This window comes from Cupressus sempervirens, chromosome 3 (genome assembly GCF_028749045.1).
Source record: "Cupressus sempervirens isolate cs-2001-9-10 chromosome 3, ASM2874904v1, whole genome shotgun sequence".
Taxonomy (NCBI): domain Eukaryota; kingdom Viridiplantae; phylum Streptophyta; class Pinopsida; order Cupressales; family Cupressaceae; genus Cupressus; species Cupressus sempervirens.
The window spans coordinates 177,940,807-177,953,948 of record NC_143120.1 but is presented as its reverse complement, the minus strand read 5'-3'; the positions used below and the strand labels follow the sequence as shown (position 1 = coordinate 177,953,948).

Below are 13,142 nucleotides of genomic sequence, written 5' to 3'. Positions count from 1 at the left end.
GAGAAGGAGGAAAAGGAAGAGAAAACAAAGAAGAAAGAGAAAAAAGGGAAGGAGAAGGTGACAAAGGAGGAGGCAAAGGAGAAGACCAAGGAAAACTAAGATATGGAGAAGAAGATGAACATTGAGAAGAAACTATAGAAAAAAAGAAGAGAATATAGAATCAACAAAACAAAGGAGATCTAAAAAGAGGAGAATAAGAAGAAGAAAAAGAAAAAAAGAAAATGCAATAAAACACTCAAAACACAAAGTAAAAATAGGAGTAATATAATGCTAGATCTATATCTTTCTAACATAATCATTGCACCTCTTTTAGATGCAAATGCTAGTTATTTAAATAAATTAATAATAAATATTTTATATCTATCAATATTCGATGCACTAGTAATACTTAAAAAATTGTAATAATAAATACGGAACCATAGCGTCATTTTCGATTTTTGTTTGGCGGGCGCGGGCCGTGGAAGGATTGACGAGGACAGATAAAAAACTGAAAAACAGGATGCGAGGCTCAGGTGTCGTGGGCTGAAAGAGCAGATGGCCGTGGTCTCTAATTTTCAATGGGGATGGGCAGGTCCACCTATATCCGTCTACTCACAGAAACCTTGCAGCTTGTTGAGAATGGTATCTGCCATTGACTTGCACGCAGCTCGATTCCATGCGAAGCATTCACATATTTTTGCAAGTTTTCAGGTCATCCATTTCATTTTTTTTCTGCTCACGTGAGTTTGCCCTTTAAATTAGTCCTATTCCCGAAATTGTTCAAACAATGTGTTGACAATACTAGTTTCAGATTTTATAAACTCATATTCATTATATTATGGCACACCTTGTGAATTCCATTTCTTCTATTCTCAAAATGATTACCGTGGTTTCATAACTTTAAGTAACCGTAAGAATGTGAACGGATGGGTTAGGAGTCGAATATATTATTCATCCACAACATACAGTGCTGTATTATCTTTGACGAACTGCACCTTCGTGTGGATTAGTTTTTAAGAATATATGTATATTGGTGTTTTAATTGGCAGATTGATTGTGACATAAAACATAATAGATGTGCAGTCAAATACTTTTGAATTGAAAGGAAAATTCTGATGAAGGGTACTCCCCTTTTACACCCAAACACATGCTCTAAGATCTCTGGTCAAGGGATACTCCGCCCCACAGCAATAACACAAAAATACCAACACAGTAATAATAAGAAGAGACTCAATGTCTATTGCTTCACTAGATGAAATGATGCTTAGAAACAAAACTAATTCTTTGGCTTCAAGGGCTTTACAAATCCTGCAAGCTGGGGCTACTGCTCAACTCTCAAATGAAGGAGATAACCTTGTCAACTCCAAATGATCAAGTCAACTGTGAATGTTTCAAATCTGAATGATGCAACAACTAGTCCAACCCTCCATTTATAACATTCTCATGCCTCTTGGAAATTCCACGCTCCACTTTTGAAGGTGCAACACATGAGATCCAGAATGGTAACACAAAGCCAATAGAAGACCAAACATTGCAAGTCTCTTCAACTCCAAAGTTGGGTACCTGAGAGAGAATCCTCCATTTTCTTTGTAACTCTTTATCTTTCTCAAAGTGGAGCCTAGAAAAATGATTCTTAATTTATGCCTTGTCGCCACCACTTGACGTGTTAACATGTCTTTTCCACTTCCCAAAGTGGATGCCAAGGTGGAAATTACTTCATTTTTCTTTTTAATCGTCAGTGACATGAGTTCAATGCTATAAAATACATTTACCATTTGACATAAGTCATAAATAATCAATTATTTTGTCATATATGGCCTCTAGTACACTTTCCAAGGTACACAGCGACACATAATAGCTTGCATTCGGCCCTTACTGAAAATAGAATTACTCACCAAACTTTACCAAACCAAACCGATATTTTTTTAGGTGATGCAAAATTGCTCTAGTGCCCTCGGATGCTCTTGCATCAGACACTTGGGGTAGGAATTTTTTTTGAGCTTGGTCTCACAAAATGGAGTTGGATTGCAGTGCCATCCTTTTAGATTTTAAACGACCTTCAGCGGACCTCATTACTATAACAAGTACTTTAAATTGGTTATTCATTCCCCTCTTCAAACACTTAGTCAGAACAAGCATCCTTCTCCTTGGATAACTCTAGTCTATACTCTTGTTCCTCAATGTGCAATCTGTTCCGCCATAATTCAAACTCCTCCAAATGTTGCTCAATGCAACTTTCCTTCTCATCTCACTACTCAACATTCTTCTCTTCTTCAAGGGTTTCAAGCTACCTAAGCTCAGCTACCTCCATTTAATGCACTCTGGTCTCCTCTACATGCATCACCTCTACATACACCTTTCTAGCATCCTCTACTACAAAATCTACAATATTTTATTCCTTTACTGTCTCTTTCTTTACAACCAACCTCTCTACATTTGGCTGCTCCACGCTCTCCATCATCCTGATGCCCTCCAAAGGACATTTCACAACTTCTGCAATATCTTCATCTTTATTTTTCTGTCTCTATTACAATGACACCCACAGCTGCAACCTCTTCCTTTCCTTTTGCATGAGTTCCCAAAGACATGTCTCCATTGTGACCTCACTCACCATACTCTCAATGTCTTCATACATACATGCTATTGTACCTTTCTTTTGTAGCAACTCTCTGCTGTCAATATTTCCAAGCCTTCACAAAGGCTTGACTCTGTTACAATCTCTTCCTTCTTCTTAGTTTCAACTTCAAAGAAGCTATTGATTCTTCTAATCTTTTCTTTCAAGATGACATCCCAACCTTCATTGATCTGCTCATCAAACAAGGAACCCCCCAAAGTCCATCATCTTCGTCTCAGATACAACTTCCTTTATCTCATTCTCGATGCCTTTCAACAAACATATCTCTACCACAAACTCTTCCGCATCTTCATCTCCATTGATTCCTTCATCAATTGGACCTTCCAAGTCCTCTACTACAGCCTTTTCTTCAGTGCCACATGCAAGACACTCTCTTGCATCTTCCTTCTTTCCTGCAATCAAAACATCATTAGAAAGAAAATGATCATCATCTCTTTTCTTCCTTGGTTTTCTCTTTTCAAAATTTTCTCTTATATCATTAAACTAGTGCTGCATCTCTATCATTTTATCTCTTAATTTTCTCTCTCTTCTCACGAGTTTAGGAATCCTTAGAATCCATCCAATGACAAATGTCATTTTCTTCTTCCTCTTTTCCATCTTCAATTTCTTGAAGCCTCTTAACAACACCATCAGGTCCTAGTGCAAACGGCCTCATGTGCATCAACCTACTTGCACAGTTAGGAGCACTTGCTCCACGTATCCTTCACTTGGTTTTTCTTGCAACTTGCACATGTAGACCCTCCTCCCACAGTTTAAGTCCCCAAGTTGGAGTTTCACCTGTTTAACTTTACATATAAACAACAATTCCAATAATAGAATGCCAAAATTATCTTTATTAGTTGTAAATGCTTTAAGAAAATAATACACATGTATATTATCTAATACATAATGGGTTTCTCAAAATGGATAGTATGACTACTCCATTACTAGTCATTGTGGTACAGACTTTGAGGGGTGCCAATACATTGCTCAGCCTAACTAAGCCTGAGCGAACAGCATATTCTCATTATGGAAAATTTGCCCACATTTCATAAGCGGCAAGAATATCCAACTATGGACCAATTCCTCCCTTTGGGCATCTGACAACCAGCAGGAATTTCCAGCTATGAACCAATTCCTCCCTTGGGTCAACAAAATTGCCTCTTGGCCCACAAGAGGTAGGATTGTTGAACTTATCCCCCTCTTGGGATGGCGTTCTTATTTTAGGGGAGCCAGTAAACCACATCTCCCAATCTTATTTCTACTATATGTGATTGATTATAGAATAGGCATATGCATTAGTATAAATGTATGATTCAATATTAATCCTACTGTAATCATCATATAGCAGAATGCTTATATTTAGTAAGTCAGTAATGTGTGTGACGATATCAATTAAATATAAGCAGATCAAATGTAGCAATATCAGTAATAAGCACATCGATAGTATCGATATTCATGATAGTATATGGATAGATTGATGTGATATTATTTATTTATACATAGGCAAAGGTGAATACATCATCAACTATAATTTTGCATACGCAGATTGAACGCATAATACATTTAGACCCATGCCAATTAATTCATTTAATAGGACAGTTATAGTTGTTTCTTCTGTTTGTGATCAGAAACTTGTTTGAGATTGATGTTATTGCTGATTGTTGATGCTTCCCTGGAGCTGGTCTTCAGGTATATATATATTTCTTCTTGAACTGGGAAAGACATGTCCCTTTCTGCGGTTGTGTCTCTTATGAGAGGTGCCTTTTCATTATATTTTTACTTCTTAACTAAACAACTGTTGCTTGTAACCAATGTTTTCTTTATGTAACTGCACCTTAAATGGTTACTTTTATGAAGCTTTTCATTTATAAGATTGTCAGTTCATTCTCAAGCATTGTTGCATTGTTATTCAGATAACTGCTTCATCCTAGACTCACTATTTGGTTATTCTGATCATTGCTTTATTTCTGGGCTTGTTTTTTTTAACACAGGCCATCTCCATCATGGCAACTGATTATTTCTTAGGTTAAATGCTTTGCAGAAAATTGTGGTTTGTTTAATAAGGAAGCTTTCTAATATATCTCATATTATGACGGAGATACGAAAGTCTGCCCTGCCCAAGATTGCTTGTCCTCAAGCAATTTAAGATTTCCAAGGTCAACAATCTCCGCCTTTGTCATTGGTTGCAACTTCATTTGATAATATGGAAGGTATCCAAATATTAAGAAATCAAGAGTGCAAATAGAATACTCAATTCGTGGTGTATGGTGACTGTAGGTGTCTGTATACTCTGATAGTTTTAGAGTATACAGACACCTGCAACCACCATATACCAAGAATAATACCATAATGAGCTGCTAGGAATCAAAAGTCTGAACCTGTCAAAGTGTACAGAAACCTGCAGTCACCAATTATGCCACATCGCCTCGTGAAATTACCATGTCCGACATGATATTGAGTTAACCAAACAATTGCATATATAAAATATAATTGTCACAAATTAAAAAAATCGTTGATTACCTTTGACATCAATGACAAAATATTCAACAATCTCCCCCTCTGTCATTGATGGCGACTCCATTTGAAACCAAAATTGCTCTGAAAAGATGCTGTCCCCCTTGAGTCACTAATACTATTGCCACTAATTAAGAAAATCGTTGACCAGCTATGACATCATTGACAAAATATTCAATAATCTCCCCGTTCGTCATTGATGGCAACTCCATTTGAAACTGAACTGAAACCAATATTGCTCTGAAAATTTGCTGTCCCTCCTCACTAATTTTATTGCTGCCACTAATTATGAAAATTGTTGACCATCTTTGACATCATTGACAAAATATTCAACAATGTCCCCCTTTGTCCTTGATAGCAACTCCATCTGAAACCAAACTAAAACAAAAACCTCTCTGGAAAAATGCTGCTCTCTTTGACTCACTAAATCAAAGTTTGAAATTGTGAAAGTATACAGACACCTGCAGCCACCATACACCAAGAGTAATACCATATCACCTCACTAAATCACCATGTCTAGTAGATGATATTTAATTCACCAAATAATTGCACAAATAAAATATAATTGCCACAAATTAAGAAAATTGCTGACTAGCTTTGACATCAATGACAAAATATTCATCTCCCCCTTTGTCAATGGTTGCAACTCCATATGAAACCAAACTGAAACCAAAACTGCTCTCAAAATTGCTGCTCCTTTGACTCACAATTCCCCTTTGACATCAATGACTGAAATCAACTTGCATAACTGAAATGGGGCTGATGGAATATGACAATGGGAACTTCCCCTGAGTCAAAATAACAATCAAAGGAAGGAGTGAAATCACTCCCAACTTCTCCCTCAATAATTTAAAAGTATATTCTTTGCTTATTTCAACAAGATTATTGAAGTTCACGTGTCCCATTCTCCTATGTCATAGCCAAATCGTCATTTACCTGACTCAAAGTACACTTTTAAATTTTTTTGATATCATCAAAATGTACATATGGTTAGCAGCCCTACTTGTATCAGCAATATGATTTCACAACAATCTGAATTGAAACTAAAGTGTTTCCTATTAGACATATGGAATACTGAGTGAGGGGGTGTGGAATCAGTTTGCCAACACTTTTGCCCAATTATGGATATTAGAAATAAACCATAAACTTGCATATAACAATGAACTGAATAATATTAAGAACAAACATACCACAAATAAACTCATAACACCATACTTTGTTAATTAGGGAAACCCTAGCCAAGGGAAAACTTTGGTGGGGATGGCACCGACAAAATCATCCACTAATCAAAAGTAGCTTGTGAAAGGTTTTGACTCTGTTAGGAGTCTATTACATACATATAGTGTATGTATCCTTGTTAGAGGATTTTAGACCTTGTTAGAGGCATCAATGCTATTAGGGGTTCTATTACAAAATAGTGAGTTCGCTGCTCTTACAACAATATACAACTTTACAAGTAGTATAGAGAAATACCAAAAGCTTGACTATGATTAGTCCTTTGTTGTTCCTTGCATTTGTCTTGCGGAAGGGCTACTCGATGCAACTGTTGGATAGGCTGGCAATCTCCCCAATATTTGTTTTTGGCTTCCAACTTTACAATCCTCTCGTTTGCCTTCCTCAATCTTTCCATAATTGAAACCATGCCTTCCTGGATCTCCTCACACTTCATGTCATTCGTGATTCTTCCCAAGTTATGCTCTAGTATCTCATACTCCTGGGCTACAATTTCATCTATTGCCTTGCTAACCTTCGATATAGCAATCTAAACTTTTCGGTGACCCTCATCATCACCCCTGATTACCTTTGCCACTATTTTTGCAATTTTTTTTTGTTCCTTGCTATCTTCCTTTTCCACTAACCCTTGAATATCTTCAACTGTTCGGATAGTCACCACCTCGCCTCTTGACATAAGCATTTGCCTTAACCATAGTGGTGCAGTGCATCTCCCAAAATCTGGATTTGGTTTGACTAGCAGAGCATTACTAATGGCCTTAGGCACTTGGCTTATTTCGTCAATATCAATTGGCCTATCCTCTTCTTCACTGGTGACTATCACATCATCTCCATGTTGGTTCTCCGAGAGAGGAGAGTACTTGGTACTGTCACTGTAATCACTTGATTCTAAATCAGATCTCACCTCTATCGAGGCCCATTGTCCACTTGTATTAACCTCTCGGCTCCTAGCCTCAATTATGCTCTCCTTTGTCGGTGTTGCATTCCGTCTCTTTGCTAGAGGCTCCTGATGTTCTTTACTTTTCTCAACCTCCAAATTTCTTTTCTTGCTCTTAATTGCTCTTGGTTGTTGGCTACTGCCTTCACCTTTTTGTTCAACTGACTTTGTTGGACCTTCTTCCTTTGGTTTCATCCTCTCATAAGTAAGGCGTACCTTCCGACTTTGTAATTGCCTCAACTTTCCATTGTACCATGACTCAGTGTGTAGATCAACTATCCTTGTAACTGCCTCTAAGGAAGGATCCTGATGATCATCCCAATCCACTGGACCCAATTCTATTCCATCTATTGTATCATAATCTTTTTTTAGCACATTTTCATCATCTTCTAGCTGATCTGGAATATCAAGGCCTCTCCATCTGATTGCCCTCATCATGCCCACTGACAATCTTGAGAAAGCCAGCTTCCTCACATGAAAGTCATCCTATGCATTGGCCCAAAAATCTTCTATAGTAGGAATTTGTTTGAATGTGTTTTTGTGAGATGCCTTGATGAGATCATTAGGATCAAATCCTTGTCTTGCTCTATACTATCCTAGATGATATCGCTCTAACTCCTCCTCCTTAGCTGCAAAGCTGATAGGATTGGAGCAAGTATCGTTGCCTATTCCAAATGAGAAGGTAATCCCTGTTTCATCTTTAAGTTTCATCATGTTCTCATAATGCTCAAGTTGCGTAGCCAACTCCATCAAAACTATCTTGTTAGGTGGGTACTTTGGAAGTCTCTTGGGACAAACTGTACTCCCTGCTACTCTAATATATGTGAATTGCAGAAATTGAATGAACCAACTCCCATACTTCTTAACTTTTGCTTCTGCTTCCATTGAGAGCCTCCTAGCAGGTGTCCCTTGTGATATTCTTACCGTCTTCATGGCAAAGGCATCATAAAACATCTTATAATCTTTGGTGTTGTGCAAAGGAAGTTGTGGATAGTACTCATGCACCAAACATTGCCTTGACTCATTCTCAATCACTCCTAGTCCAGGATTTTCATAGAGTCTCGCAATCAGATAGAAAAGATAAGACCCCATATAGAATTGCTTTTGATTTTGCACTATCCTAAGTTGCAACTCTAGATTTTCACTTATAATTCTAGCCCAATCAAATTTTCTCTTTCCATTTCAATTTTATCGATAAAATAGTACATCCAGTTCTCGAATTGCATACCTTGAGCCATGCCCATGATTCGCCTGAGAAGCACAATTAGATTGCTGTACTCCAGTTTGAAATCTGACTTGGTGAGCTTTGACAATTTGGTAACTCCCTTCTTTCCTTCATGTAACCAATTCTGCTTTAGATGAATGAAGTAAGCCTCTTGATTATCTCGAATTAACTTGGCCACCTGATCCATCATTACTACTATCATGCCTCTATGCTAGGGAATATCGAATACTTCTTCGACCGCTTGTCTGTTGATGTTAGCCAACACTCTCTTCCCTTCATCAAAATGATGCACTTGGTCACAATATCAAACCGGGACGCACACTCCATTACCAATTCCAGACAAGGCAAGGTAGGAGGGAAAGCTTCCGCATGTACAATTTCGCTCTTGTAGGTTTTCTTCGCCATGGGGGATTTTCCTTCTTTCAATCTATCTTTTAACTATACCATGTTCACCATGTCGATATTGGTATCACTTATTCGCCTTACTTTTGAGAAGAAGGTGGTCTTAGGCATCATGTCTTCTTTGTCTTTTTTGGTATTCGTTCCCTTTGAGTTATTGCTTGCACTAACATCTACCATCCTAAACACTTATTTCTGCCCCTTTGTTCTAAATGATAAGGAATACATTTATCAATCTACAACCTTCTTTCTATCGATGGAATCTAACTTACTTCTGCCTCTCCAAATCCTATTCCTACACTTATCAATCTCCAAACTTCAATCCTAGGGGTGGGACTATCACTTATTTTTACCTCTTCATTACCATAGGATGGTCTACACTTATATCTCCCAACTTCAATCCTAGAGTGGTCTAGCTTATTTCTGCCTCTCTAAGTGTCCTATCATGAAATCTACACTTATATCTCCCAACTTCAGCCTATCAATGGAAATGATGAAGTGATGGATGAAAAGTGCAAGAAGAAGATAAGGGAAACGAACTAAGCAAGAACAAGGAATAGAATCTGCCTTTAAAACCAATCTTTACCTCTAAAAATGAATGGGAATTTTACTTTAAATCTGCCTTTACCAATAATCGGGTCCTCTTCAAGTTCTGATCAGATCTCGGAAAATTTCAATCTGCCTTCAAAATGTGATGCCTTAGCAAAAATCAGAATTCACCAACCTTGCTAAAATTTGCTCATGCCCCTGAATTTTGACCTTCTTGCCAAGATCGCCCAAAATAAAGGAAATCGCTGCCTTAGGGCAGAAAAATCTGCTCTAAATTAGAATTTCGGTTCTCCAAATTCGCCCAAAATTGCCAAAATTCAGACCTTAAATGCCTCTTCACCAAATAAAAATAGCCATAGCTGAAGAAGAAAATCGCAGCCCTTGGAGGAAAAATCAGACCTCAAAAAATCGCCCAATTCTGCAAAAAATTGAATTTGCCCCTTGCAAAATCGTAGGGCAGAAATCGCCCATGCAAGGAGGAGAAAATTGCCACCAAGAAATGGAAAATCTGCCCCAAAAATTGTCTTAGCTGGAAATTCGCCTCTTTGGAAGAAAATTGCTCCAATTTGCAAGAGGAGGTGGAGAGAAGGAATGAGGAAATAAGAGGGGAGAATATTAAGATAATATCTTATACTTTCTATAATAGTCAACTACTTGTTTGTAGTCCGTCTTTCAGTCTAGATAGGAATGTTTCCTATCCCGTCTCTTTATTCTTCAGTCCAGATAGGAATGTTTCCTATCCTGTCTCTAGTTTTGTTTCTAATTCCGTCTTTAGTCTATGTTGTTTCTTTTAGAAACAACGTCCTTGTAATTCTTTATAAGGAACACATTTGTTCCTCTGTTTAATTAATGAATCATCCGGAAATCCGTTAATCTGCCAACTCTTCTTGAATCTTGTAACATGGTATCAGAGCTATTACTTAAATTTTTTCGAAAAAATTTATAATTTCTTTGTGAAATTATTTGTTTAAATTTTTTCAAAATTATTTTTGTTGAATTTCTCTAAAACCCGCTTAGGGTTTTCAGCTTAGAGAAATTCCCAAACTCGGGTCTGCCTGTGTTTGTTTAGCACACTCTAGCTCCATTCGTCCATGCACATTGATCCTTGAAGAAAAATCTGCCATTTTGTATCAAGAAATCTGAAGTTTTTTCAAGCTTTTTTCAGCTAGGGCCGTTTTTTTTCAAAACCCTAATTTTTGGGGTCGAAAAAATATTTTGTTTGAAGATTCTTGGTGGGTTTTTCGAGAGCTCAACTGGGTTGTCCCTTTTTTTTGGGTGCCTCGATTTTTGTGCCTCAATTTTCGAGCCAGCGGATCCAGAAAACGACAGCAGATTCCTTCTGGATTTTTCGAGCTCTCTTTTGGGTCATTCTTTGATTCTTCTGGGTCTTTCGTATTTTTGCCGTGAAGAACGTGCCTTCACAGATTTTCACAGTTTTTCATTGAAAAACGTGCCATGGCATCTCTGACAAATATTTTGCTCGAACATAATTCCAAATTCAATGGTCGCAATTATGGAACTTGGAAGCAGCGCATCATCGCAATCTTCGAATATTGAAACACCGATCAACTTGTTCTGGGTGTTACGCAGCGTCCGACTTCTCCGGGTCCTGATCAAGATACATGGGATTTGAACAATCGAGAGGCAGTAATGCTTCTCAAACTATCCGTAGCTGATGACCAGCTTTCTCAGATTCCATCTGGCAAGACAGCTGCCGAAATCTGGACACATCTAAAAGGTCTTCATGAGACTTCCGACAAGAGCAGAGCCTTCTGAATTTGTTTCTTTTTTTCTGGGTTTGTTGATTTTCTCCTCAAAAATCATTTCAAGTTGTCTGTAATACACAAGGTTGTGTGAGTTCTAGGTTTGTTGATTTTCTCCTCAAAAATCATTTCAAGTTGTCTGTAATACGCAAGGTTGCGTGAGATTTTGGGTTTTACCGTTTTTTCCACAAAAACGAAGTTTTGTAATTGTAACTTATTTTGAGTCATAGCACTCTTCTGGCAAAGCTTCTTGGTTTCAGCATTCTGTAGATCCAGGGAGGGTCTCAATTATCACAGAATGTTCCGACATCCGTACGTTGACCATTAAGGGAGGGTATTAAGATAATATCTTATACTTTCTATAATAGTCAACTACTGGTCTGTAGTCCGTCTTTCAGTCTAGATAGGAATGTTTCCTATCCCGTCTCTTTTTTCTTCAGTCCAGATAGGAATGTTTCTTATCTTGTCTCTAGTTTTGTTTCTAATTCCGTCTTCAGTCTACGTTGTTTCTTTTAGAAACAATGTCCTTGTAATTCTTTATAAAGAACACATTTGTTCCTCTGTTTAATTAATGAATCATCCGGAAATCCGTTAATCTGCCAACTCTTCTTGAATCTTGTAATAGAGAAGTCCCTCTTATACCAAACTTTTGCCTCTCCAAGTGGGCTGACCTGCCTAGACGGAAAACAAAATTTAGTTAGTCCCTTAATTAATGGCCCAGATTTAAATGTAACATTAAAATTACTTAGCCCTATAGTGAAATTGGCCCATTTAATTGCTAGTTTTGATCAGAAACAGCAAAATAGAAATAAGGTAAGCCTAGGAGATGTCAAAATTTTCATTTAATAATGTTTTGACAATTAAAATATCATTAAAATCAAATTTAGCAAGCCAAATCAATTTTCAATTCCAAATTACCAATTTCTTTTAACATTTCTAAAATCTTCTAGGCTAAATTTCAACCAATTTAATGCAATTTTGCAATTTAATTCAATTTCAATTTTTTTAACAAAATTAATCCTTTTCTTGGCACTCCAAATTCAAGCTCTAAATTTGAACCTAATTTCACTATCAAAAATTTCCTTTTCACCAAAAAAATTCAAGATTTTCCAAAATGACTAAATCTAAAAATTCATTTTGAAAATGCTCAAGCTAATACAATTATTTCAAATTTTCAAAAAAATCCATCTAAGTCCAGAATTTGTAATTTTATCCTACCAAATATTATTTTAACCATTGAAAAATGTTGTTGTTGAATTCTGTTTGGCCTAAAGACAAAATTACATGTTTTGGGAAATCAAGTTTAACACCTAGTGAAAACAAACCAAATCCCTTCTTGGCTCGAAGGCGTCCAAGGTGTAAAATCATCAATTCAAAAAAAACCTCTGGACAACTCCAAATTTTGCTAAGGCAACTGAAAAATTCCAAAAAGTCCACAAAAATTGTCAAGGCTTGCTCGAAAAAGGGGTCCCCAAAGTTTTGGGGTGATGGTGTGAAAACCTCACAACACCTCTGTGATAACAAAATGTACTCCGATTATCCATCCAAAACATGTGCCAATTGTCATACTAAAATAAGCGAACATAGATATGTCAGTATTCCAACACTTTTTGCCCAATTATGGATAACATAAATAAATCATAAATCTGCATATAACAATGAACTGAATAACAATAATAACAAGCATTCCACAAAGAAACTCATAACACCATATTTTGTTAACAAGGGGAAACCCCAGTGGGAATAGTACCCACAAAATGATCCACTAATCAAAAGTACCTTGTGAAAGGTTTTGACTCTGTTAGGAGTCTATTACATACATGTAGTGTATTTGTCCTTGTTAGAGCACTTTAGACCTTGTTAGAGGCCTCAACCCTATTAGGAGTTATGAAATAGTGAGCTCACTACTCTTACAACAATATACAA

The 13,142-nt window shown here is 37.0% G+C and overlaps 1 protein-coding gene across 1 annotated transcript in view; it reads left to right on the top strand.

The window, feature by feature from the left end:
* Positions 1 to 415: 415 nt before the first annotated feature.
* RBL10 (RHOMBOID-like protein 10) overlaps positions 416 to 13,142 on the top strand; it is a 104,527-nt gene continuing 91,800 nt past the window's right edge. Inside the window, exon 1 of the mRNA XM_089818876.1 lies at positions 416 to 690. Coding sequence (XP_089675002.1) covers positions 535 to 690 — 156 coding nt within the window. The 5' untranslated portion in view covers positions 416 to 534. The remainder of the gene's footprint in view (positions 691 to 13,142) is intronic.